Source organism: Melanotaenia boesemani, chromosome 17 (assembly GCF_017639745.1).
Source record: "Melanotaenia boesemani isolate fMelBoe1 chromosome 17, fMelBoe1.pri, whole genome shotgun sequence".
Lineage (NCBI taxonomy): Eukaryota > Metazoa > Chordata > Actinopteri > Atheriniformes > Melanotaeniidae > Melanotaenia > Melanotaenia boesemani.
Genome location: NC_055698.1, coordinates 33,011,183 through 33,032,228, shown reverse-complemented (window position 1 = coordinate 33,032,228; position 21,046 = coordinate 33,011,183). Strand labels below are relative to the sequence as shown.

At 47.2% G+C, this 21,046-nt stretch overlaps 2 protein-coding genes across 3 annotated transcripts in view; one reads left to right on the top strand and one right to left on the bottom strand.

Annotated features, from left to right (window-relative positions):
• The first annotated feature begins 476 nt into the window (after window positions 1-476).
• Window positions 477-5,405, top strand: LOC121656835 (XK-related protein 8-like). Its single transcript, XM_042012003.1, has 3 exons — window positions 477-979; window positions 1,430-1,620; window positions 2,958-5,405. Exons 1-3 carry the CDS (start codon window positions 684-686, stop codon window positions 3,689-3,691), a joined length of 1,221 nt encoding a protein of 406 aa, XP_041867937.1. The 5' UTR covers window positions 477-683; the 3' UTR covers window positions 3,692-5,405.
• A 2,102-nt stretch (window positions 5,406-7,507) lies between these two features.
• The window catches only part of eya3 (EYA transcriptional coactivator and phosphatase 3), a 38,572-nt gene continuing 25,033 nt past the window's right edge, over window positions 7,508-21,046 (bottom strand). For both annotated transcript variants that reach the window (XM_042011999.1, XM_042012000.1), the window contains 8 exons: window positions 17,324-17,407; window positions 17,167-17,256; window positions 16,899-16,957; window positions 16,662-16,822; window positions 15,682-15,796; window positions 10,840-10,961; window positions 10,657-10,757; window positions 7,508-8,723 (listed from right to left, as the gene is read on the bottom strand). In XM_042011999.1, the coding sequence (XP_041867933.1) occupies window positions 8,643-8,723; window positions 10,657-10,757; window positions 10,840-10,961; window positions 15,682-15,796; window positions 16,662-16,822; window positions 16,899-16,957; window positions 17,167-17,256; window positions 17,324-17,407 (813 nt within the window). In that variant the 3' untranslated portion in view covers window positions 7,508-8,642. The remainder of the gene's footprint in view (window positions 8,724-10,656; window positions 10,758-10,839; window positions 10,962-15,681; window positions 15,797-16,661; window positions 16,823-16,898; window positions 16,958-17,166; window positions 17,257-17,323; window positions 17,408-21,046) is intronic.

Below are 21,046 nucleotides of genomic sequence, written 5' to 3'. Positions count from 1 at the left end.
ATCGAACATCCAGACTCTGATCAAACATTCGGATTCTAATCTGACATTCGGACTCTGATCGGACGGTCGGACTCTGAGCGAATGTTCGGACTCTGATGGGACATTTGGATTCTAATTGGACATTCGGACTCTGATCGGACGGTCGGACTCTGAGCGAATGTTCGGACTCTGATCGGACATTTGGATTCTAATCGGACATTCGGACTCTGATCCAACGGTCGGACTCTGATCGGACGGTCGGCCTCTGAGCGAATGTTCGGACTCTGATCGAACGTTCCGATTCTAATTGAACATTTGCATTCTAATCGGACATTTGGACTTTGATCGAACATCCGGATTCTAATCGGACATTCGGACTCTGATCGGACATTCGGACTCTGATCGGACGGTCAGACTCTGAGCGAATGTTCGGACTCTGATCGGACATTTGGATTCTAATCCAATGTTCTGACTCTAATCGGCTGTTTAGACTCTCTTGAAGCCCCCGTTCAGACCTCAAACGTGTTGTACAGCCATTAAAGTTCTCCTGATGATGACTTGTTGTGTGTCTCTGAAAGCGGTACAGTGTTCCTTTAAGGCTGAAACTCAAACCAGGGGAGGAGTTCCTGACTCTGAACTTCGGCTCTTCTTTCTTCCTGTCTGGAGTGTGTTAGTACGTGTGTGAACAGCAGAAATGTAGCACGATGGCAGCCTTCATATACTCTCCTGTGGACTTTGTCTTCACCTGTGTGGGGCTGCCACTGTTCCTGTTGGACATCGGCCTGGACGTGTGGGCTGCGGTGAACTTCTACCAGGAGGAGGCCTTCCTTAGTCTGGCTGTGCTGGTGCTGCTGCTCCTGGGCTCCTCAGTGCTGGTTCAGGTCTACAGCTGGCTCTGGTACAGCTATGAAAACTTTGAGATGGAGACGGAGGTGGAAAGATGCATGAGTGTGAACGGTGTGAAGCTTCTTCATGTGCTGCAACTGGGAATCTATCTGAGGTATGTTCAGTGGCCTGAGGCAAGGTGGGAGAAATCAGCTTTATCTTCAGTGCAATGTGGTGTGGGCCGGTCGGTGATTCCTCAGAACTTCCTTTAACAGGAAATACCATCAGAAAGATAAACGAGGGGCGAAAGAAAAACTAAAATGTGGGCATTCAGGTGGAAAAGTATTTATTAATTTCACCTGCTTTGTTTTTTATAGAACAAAGACATTATTGGAAAAGTAAAAATCCAAATATAAAGCTTTTGTTTCTGATGTTAACTCCAGGTTGTGTTCATGTCTCTGGCCTGAGTGACGACAACCTGCTGTTATCTGTCTTGTTTCCTCTGAACTCGTTGGTGGTTGAAACTGGAATCTCAGCTGCTTTGGATGAACTCTTCTTCCTCCATGAATTCTTGACAGCAGGTTGATGGTATCAGGTGATGACAGCTTCAGCTTGTCGTCCTCAGGCACGCAGGAGTCCTGGAGGTTTCTGTGAAGAACTGCAAGTCCAGAGATGGCAACCCTGAAGATGTGGCGGTGTTCCTGAGCCACGATCTGAGCATGCTCCGAATCATTGAGACCTTCTCGGAGAGCGCTCCTCAGCTGGTGCTCATGATCACCATCTACCTCCAGGAGGGACGGCTGGACCTGGTCACAGGTGGGCTTGTTGCTCTGCTGCAGGGATTTAACCTGAGACTTCCACGGCTCCTGATGCCGTTTAAAGGCCAGAATAAATCTGGTTGCTGGATTTCTGCTTCCATGATGCTCCAGATGTTGTGTACTGGTGAAAGGTCTGGACTGCAGGCAGGCCAGTTCAGCTGCTGGACTCTTCCCCTGTGAAGCCATGCTGCTGTGATGGATGCAGGATGTGGTTCAGCATCGTCTTGCTGAAATCTGCAAGGTCTTCCCTGAAAGAGACGTTGTCTGGATGGGAGCAGATGTTGCTCTAAAACCTCCATGTACTTTTCAGCATTGATGGAGCTTCACAGATGTGGAAGCTGCCCACGCCATAGGTACTAATGCAGCCCCATCCCATCAGAGATGCAGCTTTTCACCTGTCCACTGATAACAAGCTGGATGCTCCCTCTCCTCTTTAGTCTGCAGGACACGCCGTCCATGCTTTCCACAAACTAGTTCACATCTTCATCCAGGTTTCCACTTTGCCTCAGACCATTTTAAATAAGCTTTGGTCCAGAGAAGACGGAAGAAGCTGGTTCTGGATCCTGTTCACATCTGGCTTCTTCTCTGCATGATGGAGCTTTAACCTGCATTTGTGGGTTTCAGGGTGAACTGTGTTCACAGACAGTGGTTTCTGGAAGTCTTCCTGAGTCCATGCAGTGGTTTCCAGTAGAGAATCATGTCTGCTTTTAATGCAGATGATCACCAGCGTCCAGCCTTGTCCCATGCACACAGAGATTCCTCCTAATTCTCTGAATCTTCTGATGATATTCTACACTGTAGATGGAGGATCTTCAACGTCTGAGGAACATTTTTTTTAAATTGTTCCACAGTTTTAGATCCAGTTTGTCTCAGATTGGTGAACCTCTGTCCATCTTTTCATCTGAGAGACTCTTCCTCTCTGAAATGCTCCTTTTATACCAGTCATGTTACTGACCTGTTGCCAGGTAACCTGGTTAGTTGTCCAATGCTCCTCCAGGTGTTTCTGGTTTGTACCAGGTACTTTTCCAGCCTTTGGTTGCTCCTGTTCCAACTTTTTCCATCAGATTGACTCATATTTTCATCTCATGGTGAAACGTCTCCGTTTCATCTCTGACGTGTTGGTGATCTGCTGCTGGGAATAACTGATGAGTTGAGATTGTTTTTAGCATCAGAACTTTTCTAGAGTTGAGTTTTCCTCAGTAAACGGATGCTCTCAGGTTTATCAGTGAGGGTCTTCGTTCCTTTTCTGTTTGTGTTGAGAAAAAACAGCTGTGAAGCTTCTTTTTTTTCTCTGTTTGTGATGATGTTCTGAATCATTTCTCTCTCCTTCCTCAGTGCTGAAGGCCTTGGGGTCGATCTCGGCCGTGGCCTTCTGTGTGACCACCTACCACCGGTCCCTGCGCTCCTTCCTGCCCGACAAGACCAAGCAGCAGGTGGGCTCGTCGGTGGTCTACTTCCTGTGGAACCTGCTGCTGCTGCTGCCTCGCCTCGTTGCCATGGCGCTCTTCGCCTCTGTGCTGCCTTGCTTCATCTTCACACACTTCCTCTGCTCCTGGCTGCTCCTCTTCTTCTGCGCCTGGCGATGCCAGACAGAGTTCATGGACAGCCCCGGTGGGGAGTGGGTCTACAGAGCCACCGTCGCCCTCATCTGGTACTTTGACTGGTTCAACGTGGTGGAGGGGAAGACCAGGACCAGGACTCTGCTGTACCACACCTACATCCTGGTCGACATCTCCATCCTCTGTGCTGTTTGGTTCTGGAAGATGAACACCGATCCGCCTCACTTTGTGTTCCCGCCCCTGTACGCCACCATCATCGCCGTTGCCGTGGTTACGCTTTACATCCTCGGCCTCTTAGTGAAGCTCATGTATTACAAGTTCTTCCATCCGAGCATCCCCAGAGACGAGCTGAGAGGGGAGAGTACAGAGACGCTGAGGCTCGGAGACCAGATAGACGGTCCTGAAAGGCTGATGATGAGGTCACTGCCTGCCCATGATGTCACAGAGCACAGCCAACGAGAGCGCAGCAACAAGAGAATGAGGAAGCTGGCTGAGAACTTCTACTCCTGACCCGGCGGTCGGACATCCAGGTCCTGATCAGGGACTCCCTCATTCACCAGAGACTGAGCCGGACCTGGTGTCCTGCAGCTGCGGTTTTTCGGGTCATAAGAAACAAATAAAATCTACAAGACGGATTCCTTCTGACTCGGTTAAAAATCTGAAGACGATCCTGTTTGTCTCTAATCGCTGCTTCAGAAAGTCAACAAAAAAACTCCCTCTGACCCAAATCATCAACTTTCCACCCTCTTTGTCCCATGTAGACCGTCACCATGGAGACAGCTGGTGATACTGCATCATGATCCAGATCAGAGATCTGTAGTCCTGCAGGTATCAGATGTTTCTCTGCTGCAACCAGAATCAAATAAAATGGATCTCCAGCAGCTTGTTGTCAAGTTCTGCACCAGTCTGTTAATGACCCAGTCATCTGAATCTAGACACATCCAACACCTGCAGGACACCGGCCCTCGAGGACCGGAGGTGGTGATCCCTGGTCTAGATCATGGTAGACCTGATGTAGAACATGTAGAAGTACATTACATGCTGCATTCACTGACACTTCTGAGATTTACCAGGTAAAGGTCAGTCTCTCTGAATATTTGCTAGAATTACATTTATTAGTTTTGAGTGGCAGCTGGGGGGCCATCCAAATTTTAGGCCCCGCCTTTGACAGAGCTAACCTGCTGCTGACCTGGAGGATCTGGACTCTGTGCTGGTCTCCACACCGACCTGCAGGGGGATGGGGCTCTGACCCGCTGCAGGATGGAGCAGGTGAAGGCAGCGAGGCTCCAACTCATCCAGGTCGGATGGACGTGGATCTGCGTCACTGAAAACACTTTAAACGGCTGGAGTTCCACTGAAGCTGCGTCTTATTTATCAGATTAATATATTTAGATTTTAGAGGACATCTAAGCTAGAAAGCAAAAGCCAGAAAAAGAAACACAGGCCTCTCAGGCGTCTCACAATAAAATCCACGTTGGTTTGACGGACAGGGCTGAGGAGGCTAATTTGCATATTCAGGTGACCGAATATGAAACAAGGTCAACGGTGGAGCTGCAGCACTCGGCTCCACGGGTCCTCCTCTTCATCAGAGGGAGACACCTGACTTTCTCTGTCAGAAGATCAACAATGAGGCTCAGGGAGAGTGGTCGAACACCAACTGGAAGGTCGACAGTTTGATTTTCACAACTACACACCCAAGTGCCAGACACTGAACCCCACGCTGCCTCCCGATGTGTTCATCAGGGTATAAATAAGTAGAAAATATGTAAAGTCTGGAGGTTAAAAAGGTAATATTGTTTATTTCTCCTCAATAATCCCAGCTGGCAGGAACCTAGAGTCGGCCCAGAGCAGCCCTGGAACTGGCCCAGAGCAGCCCTGGAACTGGCCCAGAGCGGCCCTGGAGCTCCAGGGCCAGACTAGTTTTTACTGTTTCGATCTGTTAACTTAGACGTCACATTCAGAGTTCCTGTGTTCACTAAATCACTTCAGCCAACATAAAGCATTCCGTTAGTTCTTACATTCACAGAGTGTCATTGAACATGTCAGAAGCCCAGCTAAATAACCTGTCAATCAAATCTGCGAGCATGGATCTGTGATTGGCTGATTTACTGCCTCCTGGTGCTGAGTTGTTGCAGATGAAGTCATTCATGTTTATTGTTTTAAATAATTTCAGAACTAAATAAAGTTGAAAAGAAGAAAGTCGGAAATTTTAAAATGTATTTACATGAAGTGAATGTGAGATACACAGGAGGAGGAGGAGGAGGAGGAGGAGGAGGAAGGGTGTGGTGTTTAGACTCATCGGATCAGAACCAGAACAGATTACATGACGTACAGAACATCAGACAGATGCTGCTTCCTTCACACACACAGTTAAAGCTGCAAATCAAACCAATGCACAACTCCCAGAACCTGCTGCAGGATCTTAGAGTCCACCAGGAACTGGTCCCAGCGTCCTGGACCAGCTTCAGCTCAGCATCTCTGAACCTCAACAGAACCGGTTTTATCCAGATCAGTTGCACCAACATGTTGGAGATGTAGGGAAATCTGAGACCAGAAGACGTCCCAGCAGGAATCAGAGGACTGGGACTAGAACGCAGGCCAGGCCAGGACTGGGACCAAAAAGCGGGTCAGGACTGGGACCAGAAAGCAGGTCAGGACTGGGACCAGAAAGCAGGTCAGGACTGGGACCAGAAAGCAGGTCAGGTTGGGGATCGGGTCATCGGTACATGTGGAAAGCGGGAAGGTCCAGCTCTGGTCCCGGAGGTTTGAGGTTTCTCCTCCATCACACCGGGTTGTAATTAAATATTTTATTGATCCCAGAAGGAAATAAAACTGATCATCAATCCTCGCGGGTCCCTTTGCTCCCGTCTCGGGACTTTTGTGATGTGATTTAACATTTAAAGGGTTAAAATAATGTGAATAATCAGATATTCAGTCATTCTGATTAGGAGGAAGTTGAGTTATTTAACAAAAGGAAAAACTCAATCTAACATGAATTAATTACGTTATATAGCAGTTTTTGGTAAAATCCTTCCATGTGGGCAAACATCCAGACTGGAAGCTGAAGGTTGAGGTAGATGGTCCCTACAAAGGTTCCCTGGAGCAGGAACATCTAAAACCTGCAGGACGGCGCTCCTCCAGAACCAGAACTGGACCTTCCTGGTGTAAAACAAGTTAGGATCGATCCGGATCTCCATCCCATCATGTCCACGCAGGGATCGCCTGTGGGAATGGACTAAACGTACTGAACCGGATCAGAATCCTGGTCAATAAAGAAAACCTGGTTTTTCTGGTTTAATAAGGACTCGTGTTGCATCGTTGCTACCTGGTGCTGCAGCAAATAACGGCAGCTCCTACGCTCCGGCCTGCGGTTGTTACGTTCCAAGTAGTTTTAATGACGTAAAAACTTTGTTAGTATTATTAAATTATTGGCTTTACTGCATTAAAATGAAAAGGATGAAGTTATTGGAGCATCAGTTGCTACAAGCGTCTGAATTTTAGGGCTCGCAGCGTCTCAATCAGCTGATCTGTGTTGACGTTAAAGCAGCAGGTTGGACCCGGGTCGACTGGGACAGAACCAGATGCTGGGTCCGGGACCAGATACCAGATCCTGCAGTCAAGCATCGGGAGTCGAGCATCGGTTCAGGAGCTCCTTCAGCTCCTCAAACATTTCAACGTGATTGTCACTCAAACGCTTCACAGCAAAAACACAAAGGAGCAGAAACGAGAAACATCTGGTCTCCAAACATGGCCGCCCGTTTCCCTCCGCGATGGCGTCCGAGTCGCAGTGCAGAGCAGAACAATCTGATCAACAAAAACCAGTCCAGCGCAAATACAAAATCAGTTACAAAAGTAAAGTAACACTTTGGATAATACAAGGATGCAGCGGTGCAGGAGGCGGGGCTTTGCTTGGAGGATGCGTCCAGGTGGAGGTTAAAGGCACGGCTTAAATGAACTCAACACTCGTCACGGTCCAGCTGCACGAGTGGGAATCTTCATCTGGCTCAGAGTTTCCTCCACGTGCAGCTGACCGCCAGAGATGACGCGTCCCCGTCTGTCCAAGATGGCGGCCGGACACGCTGAAGCCAGCAGATATCTGGGTCGGGTGTTAAAGGAAAACAGGGTCTCCATGGCAACAGAAACGTCTCTCTGACCCTCTAAAACCCAGAATTTTTTTTTAGTTCAACTGAAAACTCAAACGTGAGGTTGTTGGTCAGTGGTTTCCATGACGACGGGTTTAAAGGACACTTGGGGCTGAATGTGCTCTTAGGATTGGCTGCATCTGCGCGCACACACACACACACACACACACACACACACACACACACACACACACACACACACAGGCTTCACCACCATCCTGGTCACCATGGTGACCGTTTCAGCTCACATCACCTTCGAGGTCAAACTGATAGTCACGTTAATCTGAATGTTCCAGGTGTTAAAATCCAGCTGTTGGTTCTGGACCCGTTTTAACGGATCAGGAACCAGACCTGGTCCAGAAGAGAAACTGGATCGTGTTTTAAATGGATATGGATGTAAAGAAGAGGTGTAAGGCAACACTTTGGGGGGTTAATCATTAACTAGGGCATGGAAACGGGATCGTGGATGAAACGGGTCTGACGGAAGTCTCATCTGGATCTTGTTTTACTCAGCTGGATGATGATGATGCTGGATGATGATGATGTCTGGAATCCTTCAGCCCCTCTCCAGAGACAGTATGAGTTTATCTGGAGAAGAATCCTGAAACTGATCCGGTCCGTCCTCGCGTACACCAGGATAAACCCATAGTTCTGGGAGTTTTGGCTGATTGTGGAAATCAGAGGTGAAGCTGTGACATCAGGACTGATGTCACAGCTTCACCTCTGTGAGGAGGAGGTGAAGAAGACGAAGATGAAGATGATGAGTTTTCTAAGTAAATTACAGAAGAAGCTTCCAGCAGACGAGGAGTACGTGAGGACTGATCTCAGTTTTTCCTCCTGACTTCCTCAACGTCTTCCAGGACGGCGGTTCAACTTGTGACTCGACACATGCTGAGTAACCACACACACACACACACACACACACACACACACACACACACACACACACCATCACATGTGATGAGGTGGAGCAGCTGACTGATGTCATGCCGTCTCTTGCCAGTAATCTAAGAAGGTCGAGACGTGAAGCTTCAGATTCTAAACATGTTTTCCTTTTTCTGAAATAAAACAATAAATCATCCGTCCGCTCGTCTCCGGGGTCAGACGATGATTCACAAAAAAAAGAGAGAAACATGGACGTCATCTTCAGTGTCCAATCAGTGCCACTTTGAGTTTAGCTGCCGTGGAGGAGGGGGAGGGGCTTGTTCCTCATGCTCCGCCTCCAGCCGTCACACATTGAGAGCAGAGAGGTGAGTGTGTGTTGGTGTTTTTTAACTGCGCCACTCCACCAGTTGTCGCCATGACGACAGGTTCCCTGTTTACAGGAAGTCCAGTTCCAGCGCCTGATGGAGGGAGACGAGGTCGCCGTGGGTGGAGATCCGCCAGAACGGCATGTTGTGCTGCACAGGAAGATCAGAGAAGATCAGCTGATTAACGGTCGCAGAAACAAGCGGAAAATTAACTCATGAAAATCAGCTGGTATCTTTTATTTAGTTCTACAGAATTATTAGTAAAAATAAATAATAAAAGACCCACCACCCCGCAGGTCCTCAAGACCCACCACCCGCAGGTCCTCAAGACCCACCACCCCGCAGGTCCTAAAGACCCACCACCCGCAGGTCCTCAAGACCCACCACCCCGCAGGTCCTCAAGATCCACCACCCCACAGGTCCTCAAGACCCACCACCCCGCAGGTCCTCAAGACCCACCACCCCGCAGGTCCTCAAGACCCACCACCCGCAGGTCCTCAAGATCCACCACCCCGCAGGTCCTAAAGACCCACCACCCCGCAGGTCCTAAAGACCCACCACCCCGCAGGTCCTCAAAACCCACCATCCCGCAGGTCCTCAAGACCCACCACCCGCAGGTCCTCAAGATCCACCACCCCACAGGTCCTCAAGACCCACCACCCCGCAGGTCCTCAAGACCCACCACCCCGCAGGTCCTCAAGACCCACCACCCCGCAGGTCCTCAAGACCCACCACCCCGCAGGTCCTAAAGACCCACCACCCCGCAAATCCTACTCCAATACACCTGATTCAGACTCATGATCTTCTTCATCGAGCTCTTTGCAGCCTGTTAAGGAGATTCATCTCATTCAGGCATGTTAAAGTAGGGTAACTTACCTCTAAATCTAAATCCCGCAGGGTGGTGGGTCCTGAGGACCTGGACTGATTTAAAAATAATGTCACTGACAGTTATTGACATATCCCAAGATATAATAATCCTTCCCCAAAAATTTCCTGGGTGTACGTAGTATAAAGAAAATACTTCATATTTAGTGGGTTGATATTCCCAAAATGCCATTAAAAGTATGAAATTATTTAAGAACATCCATCCATCCATCCATCTTCTGCTACGGGTCGCAGGGCAGCTGCCTAAGCAGGGAAACCCAGACTTCCCTCTCCCCGGCCACATTCACCAGCTCATCTGAAGGGATACCGAGGTGTTCCCAGGCCAGCCGAGAGATTTAGTCCATCCAGCGTGTTCTGGGTCTGCCCCGGGGCCTCTTTCCGGTGGGACGTGCCTGGAACACCTCACCAGGGAGGCGTCCAGGAGGCATCCTAACCAGATGCCCGAGCCACCTCATCTGGCTCCTCTCGATGTGGAGGAGCAGCGACTCTACTCTGAGCCCCTCCCGGATCACCGAGCTTCTCACCCTATCTCTAAGGGAGAGCCCGGCCACCCTGCGGAGAAAACTCATTTCGGCCGCTTGTATTCGCAATCTTGTTCTTTCAGTCACTACCCACAGCTCATGACCATAGGTGAGGGTAGGAACGTAGATCGACCGGTAAATGGAGAGCTCTGCCTTCTGGCTCAGCTCCTTCTTCACCACGACAGACCAATGCAGAGTCCGCATCACTGCAGACGCTGCACCGATCCGCCTGTCCATCTCCCGCTCCATCCTTCCCTCACTGCTGAACAAGACCCCGAGATACGTGAACTCCTCCACGTGGGGCAGGACCTCATTGCAGACCTGGAGAAGGCACTTATTTAAGAACACAAGCTGACTTAATGTTTCTGACCAGGGCTGGAGTTGCTTTGTGAGACTGAACGCAGCTCGAAGGTAAAACATGATGATGTTCTGAAGGAGACTGAAGGACTAAAAGTGACGGCTTCTTTAGCTTCATATGTTGTTACAGAACCCTTTGAGGCATTCACTGTAATCGGGTGATTTCGGTATCTGATGTTTCTGCACCTGTCCACAGATGAGTAAACAGCTCCAGCTGAACGATTTGTCCTCCAGACTGATCCACTTCCAACATCCAAACAACGCCAGAAACCTCAGCTGTAACCTTCTGTCTGGAAGAACAAGCACATGCGGGACTTTACCTGTTTGGCTGCGAACTCCTCATCCCGACCGTCACCGATCACCACGTACGTCACTTTTTTCCCAAAGCGGGAGACGATCCGCTCGAAGCAGCTCTCTTTTCCTGCAGGGAAGGAAACCAACGTCACCTGCAGCTCAGGTATGAAGCACAGCAGAGAGGAACTGAGCGTGCTCAGTGGCTGTACCTATCTTAGTGGCGCTGTAGATGTTCTCGACGGGGAAGACGTCTCCCAGACCATACAGCAGAACCTTGGCCACAGCAGGAACCAGCTGGGTGGTGGTGACCAACACGTTCATACACTTCCCCCTGATGGAGGGACGAGGAGACAAACATTAAACCTTCACGTAGCAGCTTTTAATCCCAGTATAAACCAGTCTGTAACAGCTTTTAATCCCAGTATAAACCAGTCTGTAACAGCTTTTAATCCCAGTATAAACCAGTCTGTAACAGCTTTTAATCCCAGTATAAACCAGTCTGTAACAGCTTTTAATCCCAGTATAAACCAGTCTGTAGCAGCTTTTAATCCCAGTATAAACCAGTCTGTAGCAGCTTTTAATCCCAGTATAAACCAGTGTGTAGCAGCTTTTAATCCCAGTATAAACCAGTCTGTAACAGCTTTTAATCCCAGTATAAACCAGTCTGTAGCAGCTTTTAATCCCAGTATAAACCAGTCTGTAACAGCTTTTAATCCCAGTATAAACCAGTCTGTAACAGCTTTTAATCCCAGTATAAACCAGTCTGTAACAGCTTTTAATCCCAGTATAAACCAGTCTGTAACAGCTTTTAATCCCAGTATAAACCAGTCTGTAGCAGCTTTTAATCCCAGTATAAACCAGTGTGTAGCAGCTTTTAATCCCAGTATAAACCAGTCTGTAACAGCTTTTAATCCCAGTATAAACCAGTCTGTAGCAGCTTTTAATCCCAGTATAAACCAGTGTGTAGCAGCTTTTAATCCCAGTATAAACCAGTCTGTAGCAGCTTTTAATCCCAGTATAAACCAGTCTGTAGCAGCTTTTAATCCCAGTATAAACCAGTCTGTAACAGCTTTTAATCCCAGTATAAACCAGTCTGTAGCAGCTTTTAATCCCAGTATAAACCAGTCTGTAGCAGCTTTTAATCCCAGTATAAACCAGTCTGTAGCAGCTTTTAATCCCGGTATAAACCAGTCTGTAACAGCTTTTAATCCCAGTATAAACCAGTCTGTAGCAGCTTTTAATCCCAGTATAAACCAGTCTGTAACAGCTTTTAATCCCAGTATAAACCAGTCTGTAGCAGCTTTTAATCCCAGTATAAACTAGTGTGTAGCAGCTTTTAATCCCAGTATAAACCAGTCTGTAGCAGCTTTTAATCCCAGTATAAACCAGTGTGTAACAGCTTTTAATCCCAGTATGAACTAGTCTGTAACAGCTTTTAATCCCAGTATAAACCAGTCTGTAGCAGCTTTGAATCCCAGTATAAACTAGTGTGTAGCAGCTTTTAATCCCAGTATAAACCAGTCTGTAACAGCTTTTAATCCCAGTATAAACCAGTCTGTAGCAGCTTTTAATCCCAGTATAAACCAGTGTGTAGCAGCTTTTAATCCCAGTATAAACCAGTCTGTAGCAGCTTTTAATCCCAGTATAAACCAGTGTGTAGCAGCTTTTAAGCCCAGTATAAACCAGTCTGTAGTAGCTTTTAATCCCAGTATAAACCAGTGTGTAGCAGCTTTTAAGCCCAGTATAAACCAGTCTGTAGCAGCTTTTAATCCCAGTATAAACCAGTCTGTAGCAGCTTTTAATCCCAGTATAAACCAGTGTGTAGCAGCTTTTAAGCCCAGTATAAACCAGTCTGTAGCAGCTTTTAATCCCAGTATAAACCAGTCTGTAGCAGCTTTTAGTCCCAGTATAAACCAGTCTGTAGCAGCTTTTAATCCCAGTATGAACTAGTCTGTAACAGCTTTTAATCCCAGTATAAACCAGTCTGTAACAGCTTTTAATCACAGTATAAACCAGTCTGTAGCAGCTTTTAATCCCAGTATAAACCAGTCTGTAACAGCTTTTAGTCCCAGTATAAACCAGTCTGTAGCAGCTTTTAATCCCAGTATAAACCAGTCTGTAGCAGCTTTTAATCCCAGTATAAACCAGTCTGTAACAGCTTTTAATCCCAGTATGAACTAGTCTGTAACAGCTTTTAATCCCAGTATAAACCAGTCTGTAACAGCTTTTAATCACAGTATAAACCAGTCTGTAGCAGCTTTTAATCCCAGTATAAACCAGTCTGTAACAGCTTTTAGTCCCAGTATAAACCAGTCTGTAGCAGCTTTTAATCCCAGTATAAACCAGTGTGTAGCAGCTTTTAATCCCAGTATAAACCAATCTGTAGCAGCTTTTAATCCCAGTATAAACCAGTGTGTAACAGCTTTTAATCCCAGTATGAACTAGTCTGTAACAGCTTTTAATCCCAGTATAAACCAGTCTGTAGCAGCTTTTAATCCCAGTATAAACCAATCTGTAGCAGCTTTGAATCCCAGTATAAACTAGTGTGTAGCAGCTTTTAATCCCAGTATAAACCAGTCTGTAACAGCTTTTAATCCCAGTATAAACCAGTCTGTAGCAGCTTTTAATCCCAGTATAAACCAGTGTGTAGCAGCTTTTAATCCCAGTATAAACCAGTCTGTAGCAGCTTTTAATCCCAGTATAAACCAGTGTGTAGCAGCTTTTAAGCCCAGTATAAACCAGTCTGTAGTAGCTTTTAATCCCAGTATAAACCAGTGTGTAGCAGCTTTTAAGCCCAGTATAAACCAGTCTGTAGCAGCTTTTAATCCCAGTATAAACCAGTCTGTAGCAGCTTTTAGTCCCAGTATAAACCAGTCTGTAGCAGCTTTTAATCCCAGTATGAACTAGTCTGTAACAGCTTTTAATCCCAGTATAAACCAGTCTGTAACAGCTTTTAATCACAGTATAAACCAGTCTGTAGCAGCTTTTAATCCCAGTATAAACCAGTCTGTAACAGCTTTTAGTCCCAGTATAAACCAGTCTGTAGCAGCTTTTAATCCCAGTATAAACCAGTCTGTAGCAGCTTTTAATCCCAGGATAAACCAGTGTGTAGCAGCTTTTAATCCCAGTATAAACCAGTCTGTAGCAGCTTTTAATCCCAGTATGAACTAGTCTGTAACAGCTTTTAATCCCAGTATGAACTAGTCTGTAACAGCTTTTAATCCCAGTATAAACCAGTCTGTAACAGCTTTTAGTCCCAGTATAAACCAGTCTGTAGCAGCTTTTAATCCCAGGATAAACCAGTGTGTAGCAGCTTTTAATCCCAGTATAAACCAGTCTGTAGCAGCTTTTAATCCCAGTATAAACCAGTCTGTAGCAGCTTTTAATCCCAGTATAAACCAGTCTGTAGCAGCTTTTAATCCCAGTATAAACCAGTCTGTAACAGCTTTTAATCCCAGTATAAACCAGTCTGTAACAGCTTTTAGTCCCAGTATAAACCAGTCTGTAGCAGCTTTTAATCCCAGTATAAACCAGTCTGTAGCAGCTTTTAATCCCAGTATAAACCAGTCTGTAACAGCTTTTAGTCCCAGTATAAACCAGTCTGTAGCAGCTTTTAATCCCAGTATAAACCAGTCTGAAACAGCTTTTATTCCCAGTATAAACCAGTCTGTAGCAGCTTTTAATCCCAGTATAAACCAGTCTGTAACAGCTTTTAGTCCCAGTATAAACCAGTCTGTAGCAGCTTTTAATCCCAGTATGAACTAGTCTGTAACAGCTTTTAATCCCAGTATGAACTAGTCTGTAACAGCTTTTAATCCCAGTATAAACCAGTCTGTAACAGCTTTTAGTCCCAGTATAAACCAGTCTGTAGCAGCTTTTAATCCCAGGATAAACCAGTGTGTAGCAGCTTTTAATCCCAGTATAAACCAGTCTGTAGCAGCTTTTAATCCCAGTATAAACCAGTCTGTAGCAGCTTTTAATCCCAGTATAAACCAGTCTGTAGCAGCTTTTAATCCCAGTATAAACCAGTCTGTAACAGCTTTTAATCCCAGTATAAACCAGTCTGTAACAGCTTTTAGTCCCAGTATAAACCAGTCTGTAGCAGCTTTTAATCCCAGTATAAACCAGTCTGTAGCAGCTTTTAATCCCAGTATAAACCAGTCTGTAACAGCTTTTAGTCCCAGTATAAACCAGTCTGTAGCAGCTTTTAATCCCAGTATAAACCAGTCTGAAACAGCTTTTATTCCCAGTATAAACCAGTCTGTAGCAGCTTTTAATCCCAGTATAAACCAGTCTGTAACAGCTTTTAGTCCCAGTATAAACCAGTCTGTAGCAGCTTTTAATCCCAGTATAAACCAGTCTGTAGCAGCTTTTAATCCCAGTATAAACCAGTCTGTAGCAGCTTTTAATCCCAGTATAAACCAGTCTGTAGCAGCTTTTAATCCCAGTGTAAACCAGTCTGTAACAGCTTTTAGTCCCAGTATAAACCAGTCTGTAGCAGCTTTTAATCCCAGTATAAACCAGTCTGAAACAGCTTTTATTCCCAGTATAAACCAGTCTGTAGCAGCTTTTAATCCCAGTATAAACCAGTCTGTAGCAGCTTTTAATCCCAGTATAAACCAGTCTGAAACAGCTTTTATTCCCAGTATAAACCAGTCTGTAGCAGCTTTTAATCCCAGTATAAACCAGTCTGTAACAGCTTTTAGTCCCAGTATAAACCAGTCTGTAGCAGCTGGAGCTTTTAATCCTTTTTAATCCCATTATCATGGATCATGGTGGATTTACCAGATAGAGTCTCTGAATAAAACTACATTTAGTGGCTGGATTGTAAACCTCCTGGACGGGATAGAAATGCTGGAAAACTTCTGTAGATCAGCTGAAGGGTAAAATATCCATCACATTTACCCCACAGAGACACACACCACCGCTCCTGGTGGTGGAGGGGAGACCTGCTAGAGGTTGAAGGGTTAAAGAACGCAGCTGGAGGAGCAGCACATGGAACCAGAACTGACTTCCAGACACGGTTTGATGTTGATAGCGACTGTTCAGACCTGGACTGGATGAGCAGCAGAGACTTGAGCGCCGTGCTGAGCCAGGCGTCCGTCACGTTCTCGATCTCGGACTGAAGCCTTAACAGCAGCTCCCTCTTTATAGGACTCAGCAGACCTGCAGGATAACCACATGCACCTTTATCAGTTCAAAAACTTTAGCTGTCATCTCATACACATACTACATATACACACACACCCAACACATCCACATACATACATGTACACCAGCGCACACACACACACATATATGCTAACATAAAATAAACCACAGGTGACCAACGTTTAACAAACCTCTGAACACAACATTCAGACTTTCTGCAGATTATCCAGCCAGCAGCCTTCAAATCTTCAGATGATCGATACAGCACCATCTTCTTTTCTAAATTATATAACAACCCCCCCGTCCTCTTCATCAGCTCCACCTGTTCTACTTCCTGTTAACACTAATATCCAACCAGCCAATCACAGGGCAGCATGTAGACGTGGTGAAGACGACTTCCTGAAGTTCAAGCTGAGCATCAGAATGAGGAAGAAAGAGGATTTAAGAGATTTTGAACGTGGCATGGTTGTTGGTCTGAGTATTTACTGGGATCTGCACCCACAACCATCTCCAGGGTTTCCAGAGATGGTCTGAAGAAGAGAAAACATCCAGAGCAGCAGTTGTCTGGACCAGGATGCAGCAGAAGACACACCGGGTGCCTCCTGCCAGCTAAGAACAGGAAACTGAGGCTACAATTCACACACACTCACCAACACTGGACAATAGAAGATGGAGAAACGTTGCTGGTCTGATGAGTCTCCATTTCATATCATGAAAACATGGATCCATCCTGCCTTGGATCAACGCTTCAGGCTGCTGCTGGTGTAATGGTGGGGGGAGATTTTCTTGGCCCACTTTGGGCCCCTTAGTACCAACGTGGCCTGGTTTAACCAGCACAGCATCTGATGCTCCTTCCAGCAGGATATTGCTGCCAACTCACCTCCAACGTTTCCTTTATAGCTGTTGTAGATCTCTTTTAGCCGGCGGTAGCGAAAGGCCAGTTTGCGCATCCACTCCACCCCCCCCTGGACTCCTGTGGCGGCTCCTGATGCTCCTCCTCCACTGGGACCATTAAATCCATCAGTCAGGAAGTTGTAGTTGCTGTGATGGAGAAAAACCCTCACGATTAGATCAGAGGACAGACAAACAGACGGACTCATGGCGGTTGTAAACTCACCTCAGGTCCTGGCCGTTGTCATCTGACGCCACATCCTCGACATGGACCTGATCACACTCCTTACAGAAAACAAGACGGGATGAATCTGACGATCTGTGATGTCTGACCAACACCCTGAGAGCGACCCGTTATTATACCAGCTGCTTCTAAGCAGGAGAAAACACTCGTGTTTGGGAATAAGACCTCCAGCTCTGGTATGGTTAGAGGTCTGAATCAGGTTAAACTACCACCGTCAGACTCTACAGGGACTGTGGGGTTTCCTCTTTACCTCCAGGTCGTTGAAGAAAAGATGAGTATCTGCCAGCTCGAAGATCAGCTCCTCCATCTGCAGACCCAGGTTCAGCACAGTCGCAGGGTCCTGAACAAACAACCCGGTCAGATTTCTTCTACATCCAAGTTTTTCTGGCCTTTTTTCAGACACTAACCTTCCCAAACTTCTGCGCGTAGGAGCCGGTGAGCAAAGAATGGAAGATGATGATGGTCTCATCCAGATCCCACAGGAAAATCCTCTGAATCCGGAGAGAAGAAGCAGAGTTACACACATCATCATGCTGTTGGTTGAACGGGTAACAGCAGTTCTGCTCGGAGTCGATGCTGGACCTCTTATTCAGCCAACAGATGACAGAAAGTTAAAGTTGACGGCTCCTAATCAGAGATCAGGTGGTTCAGCCAAAATCCTTCTGGTGTTTAAACCTCATGTTAAAGGAAACAACGTAAAACAGATTCAGGTTGAACAGGTTCTACTCAGTCCACTTTGACCAGATCTTGGGTATGAAACTCATCTCCGTTCCTCAGCATCAGGCGGGTTTAACTTCAGTCCTTGTGACTGCTGTTTCGCTCGTGGCTACCATCATATTTAGTAGTTTTCTGTTTTCATGGTTTACATCACCCTAGTTCCCGGTTAGAAGCTCTAAATTATAGCTGCCTCACATCCATCCTCTATGTGTTCATGGATCTCTGCCTAACGGGCTCCAGCAACCTGGTTATTCTAAACTGGCTGAAAACAAAAGGATCTGGAAACTGGAGGATCAGCACAGCTGCTGTGTTCAGACTCTCCTTCCTGAGAACTCACATCCTTCAATGTCTGCAGCAAACTGCTGGAGATGTTCTTCCAGTCGGTGGTGGCCATGCTGGGGTGTGCTGGGGAGCAGCATCAGCTCCAGGGAAGCAGCAGGATCAATAAGTTGATCCATAAGGCTGGTAAGATCAATGGATACAACCTGGAGACAGTCAGAGACAGGAGGTCCCTGAACCAGCAGGTCTCCATTATGGACGACTCCCCACATCATCCACAGTCACCGTCAGGAGGTTCAGGAATCCTTCCTTCCTTTCACAATAACCCCGATCAATAACTCCTCCATGTGAGCGCTGATCATCCTCTCTGCATTCACCCAAACACACACACCATCCACCACCATGGTTCTAGTCTGTGTGTAGAGGTGTTTTATTTGTGTGTTTACTGAGTTTATTTTCTATTTCTGTTTTTTTTTTCTTATATTTCTTATATCAGGGCTTAAAGTAAAAAAAAATCCTGAGCCTGAACTTTTTACTGAGGAGTGGAGGTGCAGTGGATCGGATACATACACACTACAGGCAAACACCTTTTTGCCATTGTGCTTGGCATGGCATAAGATGACCTACAGTTTAAATGTAAATTTTTAGAAAGGCAATAATGTTATAAGGACATGTGAAACTCAGTCAGACTAATTAAATTAAATTATTCATTTAGCAATCATTTAATTTAGTAAAGGGCAACAAATACAAAAAACAAAAAACAGTTACAGAGCAACAGTGAACATTTTAATGTTAAATTGCAACATGTCAACTGATCACCACCTGGTGGTGAGTTGGCTCAGATGGTGGGGGAGGATGCCGGTCAGGCCTGGTAGACCCAAGTGTGTTGTGAGGGTCTGTTGGGAACGTTTGGCAGAGTCCCCTGTCAGAAAGAGTTTGACAGGGGAGGAGTTTGGAGAGGCTGTTGTGGAAATTTCATATTATTCCCTTTACTATACTGTGTCTACTGATCACTCTCAGGGTAAACAGCTTGTTTAAGTTCTTGGTAATTAAGTTTAATACTGAGTAGCCTGTTGCTATCGTAAGTGGATGCATTCTTTAGAACAGTTCGCTCTGACCTGTGTGACTTATCTGATACCAGCCAGACGCCTTTTTCATTTCATGATGTGCTGTGACGTGATCATTCTGCTTAAAAGATGCTGCATGTGTGTTTCTTATCAGATTCTGTTCAGATCTCTGTGCTGTCAGACCTCTGAACAGTCTCTCCGGATTTCTTACCATTCTTTCTATTCTTCCTATTCTTTCTATTCTTTGTATTTTATTCTGTGTTCGAATAAACTTGTAATCATTCTTCACTTCAGAACCAGACTCCTCATTCCTTGACAGAGTAACTTTTTTTGCCTCAACAAGGCCATGGAGAATGACTTCCGGACGGCTTCGAGGAGATTCTGGTCCACCATCCGGCAGCTCATGAGGGGAAAGCAGTGCTCCGTCAACACTGTGTACAGTGAGGATGGGGGGCTGCTGACCTCGACTCGGGACGTTGTGAGGCGGTGGAGGGATTACTTCGAAGATCTTCTCAATCCCACCAACACGTCTTCCGATGAAGAAGCAGAGTCTGGGGTAGCTGGTGCTGGCTCTCCCATCTCTGGGGCTGAGGTCGCTGAGGTGGTTAAAAAGCTCCTCGGTGGCAAGGCCCCGGGGGTGGATGAGGTCCGCCCAGAGTTCCTTAAGGCTCTGGATGCTGTAGGGCTTTCTGGGCTGACATGCCTCTGCAGCATCGCGTGGACATTGGGGACAGTTCCCCTGGACTGGCAGACTGGGGTGGTGGTCCCCCTCTTCAAAAAGGGGGACCGGAGGGTGTGCTCCAACTACAGGGGGATCACACTCCTCAGCCTCCCCGGTAAGGTCTATTCAGGGGTGCTTGAGAGGAGGGTCCGTCAGATAGTCGAACCTCGGATTGGGGAGGAGCAGTGTGGTTTTCGTCCCGGTCGTGGAACAGTGGACCAGCTCTACACCCTACTCTCATGCCCCCTTGGAGAAGGCATTCGACCGTGTCCCCCGGGGACTCCTGTGGGGGGTACTCCGGGACTATGGAGTGCCAGACCCGCTTGTACGAGCATGTCCGGTCCCTGTACGACCGGTGTCAGAGCTTGGTCCACATTAGCAGCAGTAAATCAGATTTTTTTCCGGTGCGGGTTGGACTCCGCCAAGGCTGCCCTCTGTCACTGATTCTGTTCATAACTTTTATGGACAGAATTTCTAGGTGGAGCCGAGGTGTCGAGGGGATCTGGTTTGGTGGCCTCAGGATTGGGTCTCTGCTCTTTGCAGATGATGTGGTTCTGTTGGCTTCATCGGGCCGTGATCTTCAGCTCTCACTGGAGCGATTCGCAGCCGAGTGTGAAGCGGCTGGGATGAGAATCAGCACCTCCAAGTCCGAGACCATGGTCCTCAGCCGGAAAAGGGTGGAGTGCTCTCTCCAGGTCTGCAATAGGGTCCTGCCCCAAGTGGAGGAGTTCACATATCTCAGGGTCTTGTTCACGAGTGAGGGAAGGATGGAGCGGGAGATTGACAGGCGGATCGGTGCAGCGTCTGCAGTGATGCGGACTCTGCATCGGTCTGTCGTGGTGAAGAAGGAGCTGAGCCAAAAGGCAGAGCTCTCAATTTACAGGTCGATCTACGTTCCTACCCTCACCTATGGCCACGAGCTGTGGGTAGTGACCGAAAGAACGAGATTGCGAATACAAGCGGCCGAAATGAGTTTTCTCCGCAGGGTGGCCGGGCTCTCCCTTAGAGATCGGGTGAGAAGCTCGGTGATTCGGGAGGAGCTCAGAGTAGAGTCGCTGCTCCTCCACATCGAGAGGAGCCAGATGAGGTGGCTCGGGCATCTGGTTAGGATGCCTCCTGGACGCCTCCCTGGTGAGGTGTTCCAGGCACGTCCCACCGGAAAGAGGCCCCGGGGCAGACCCAGAACACGCTGGACGGACTACATCTCTCGGCTGGCCTGGGAACGCCTCGGGATCCCTCCGGACGAGCTGGTGAATGTGTCTGGGGAGAGGGAAGTCTGGGTTTCCCTGCTTAGGCAGCTGCCCCCACGACCCGACTCCAGATAAGCAGAAGAAAATGGATGGATG

What these genes read in the sequence shown, in the direction of transcription:
- LOC121656835 (XM_042012003.1), top strand. Translation starts at nt 684, where the DNA reads ATGGCAGCCTTCATATACTCTCCTGTGGACTTTGTCTTCACCTGTGTG. An exon ending in CAACTGGGAATCTATCTGAG is followed by an intron (nt 980 to 1,429) that starts GTATGTTCAGTG and finishes TGTCGTCCTCAG; the next exon opens with GCACGCAGGAGTCCTGGAGG. An exon ending in ACGGCTGGACCTGGTCACAG is followed by an intron (nt 1,621 to 2,957) that starts GTGGGCTTGTTG and finishes CTCCTTCCTCAG; the next exon opens with TGCTGAAGGCCTTGGGGTCG.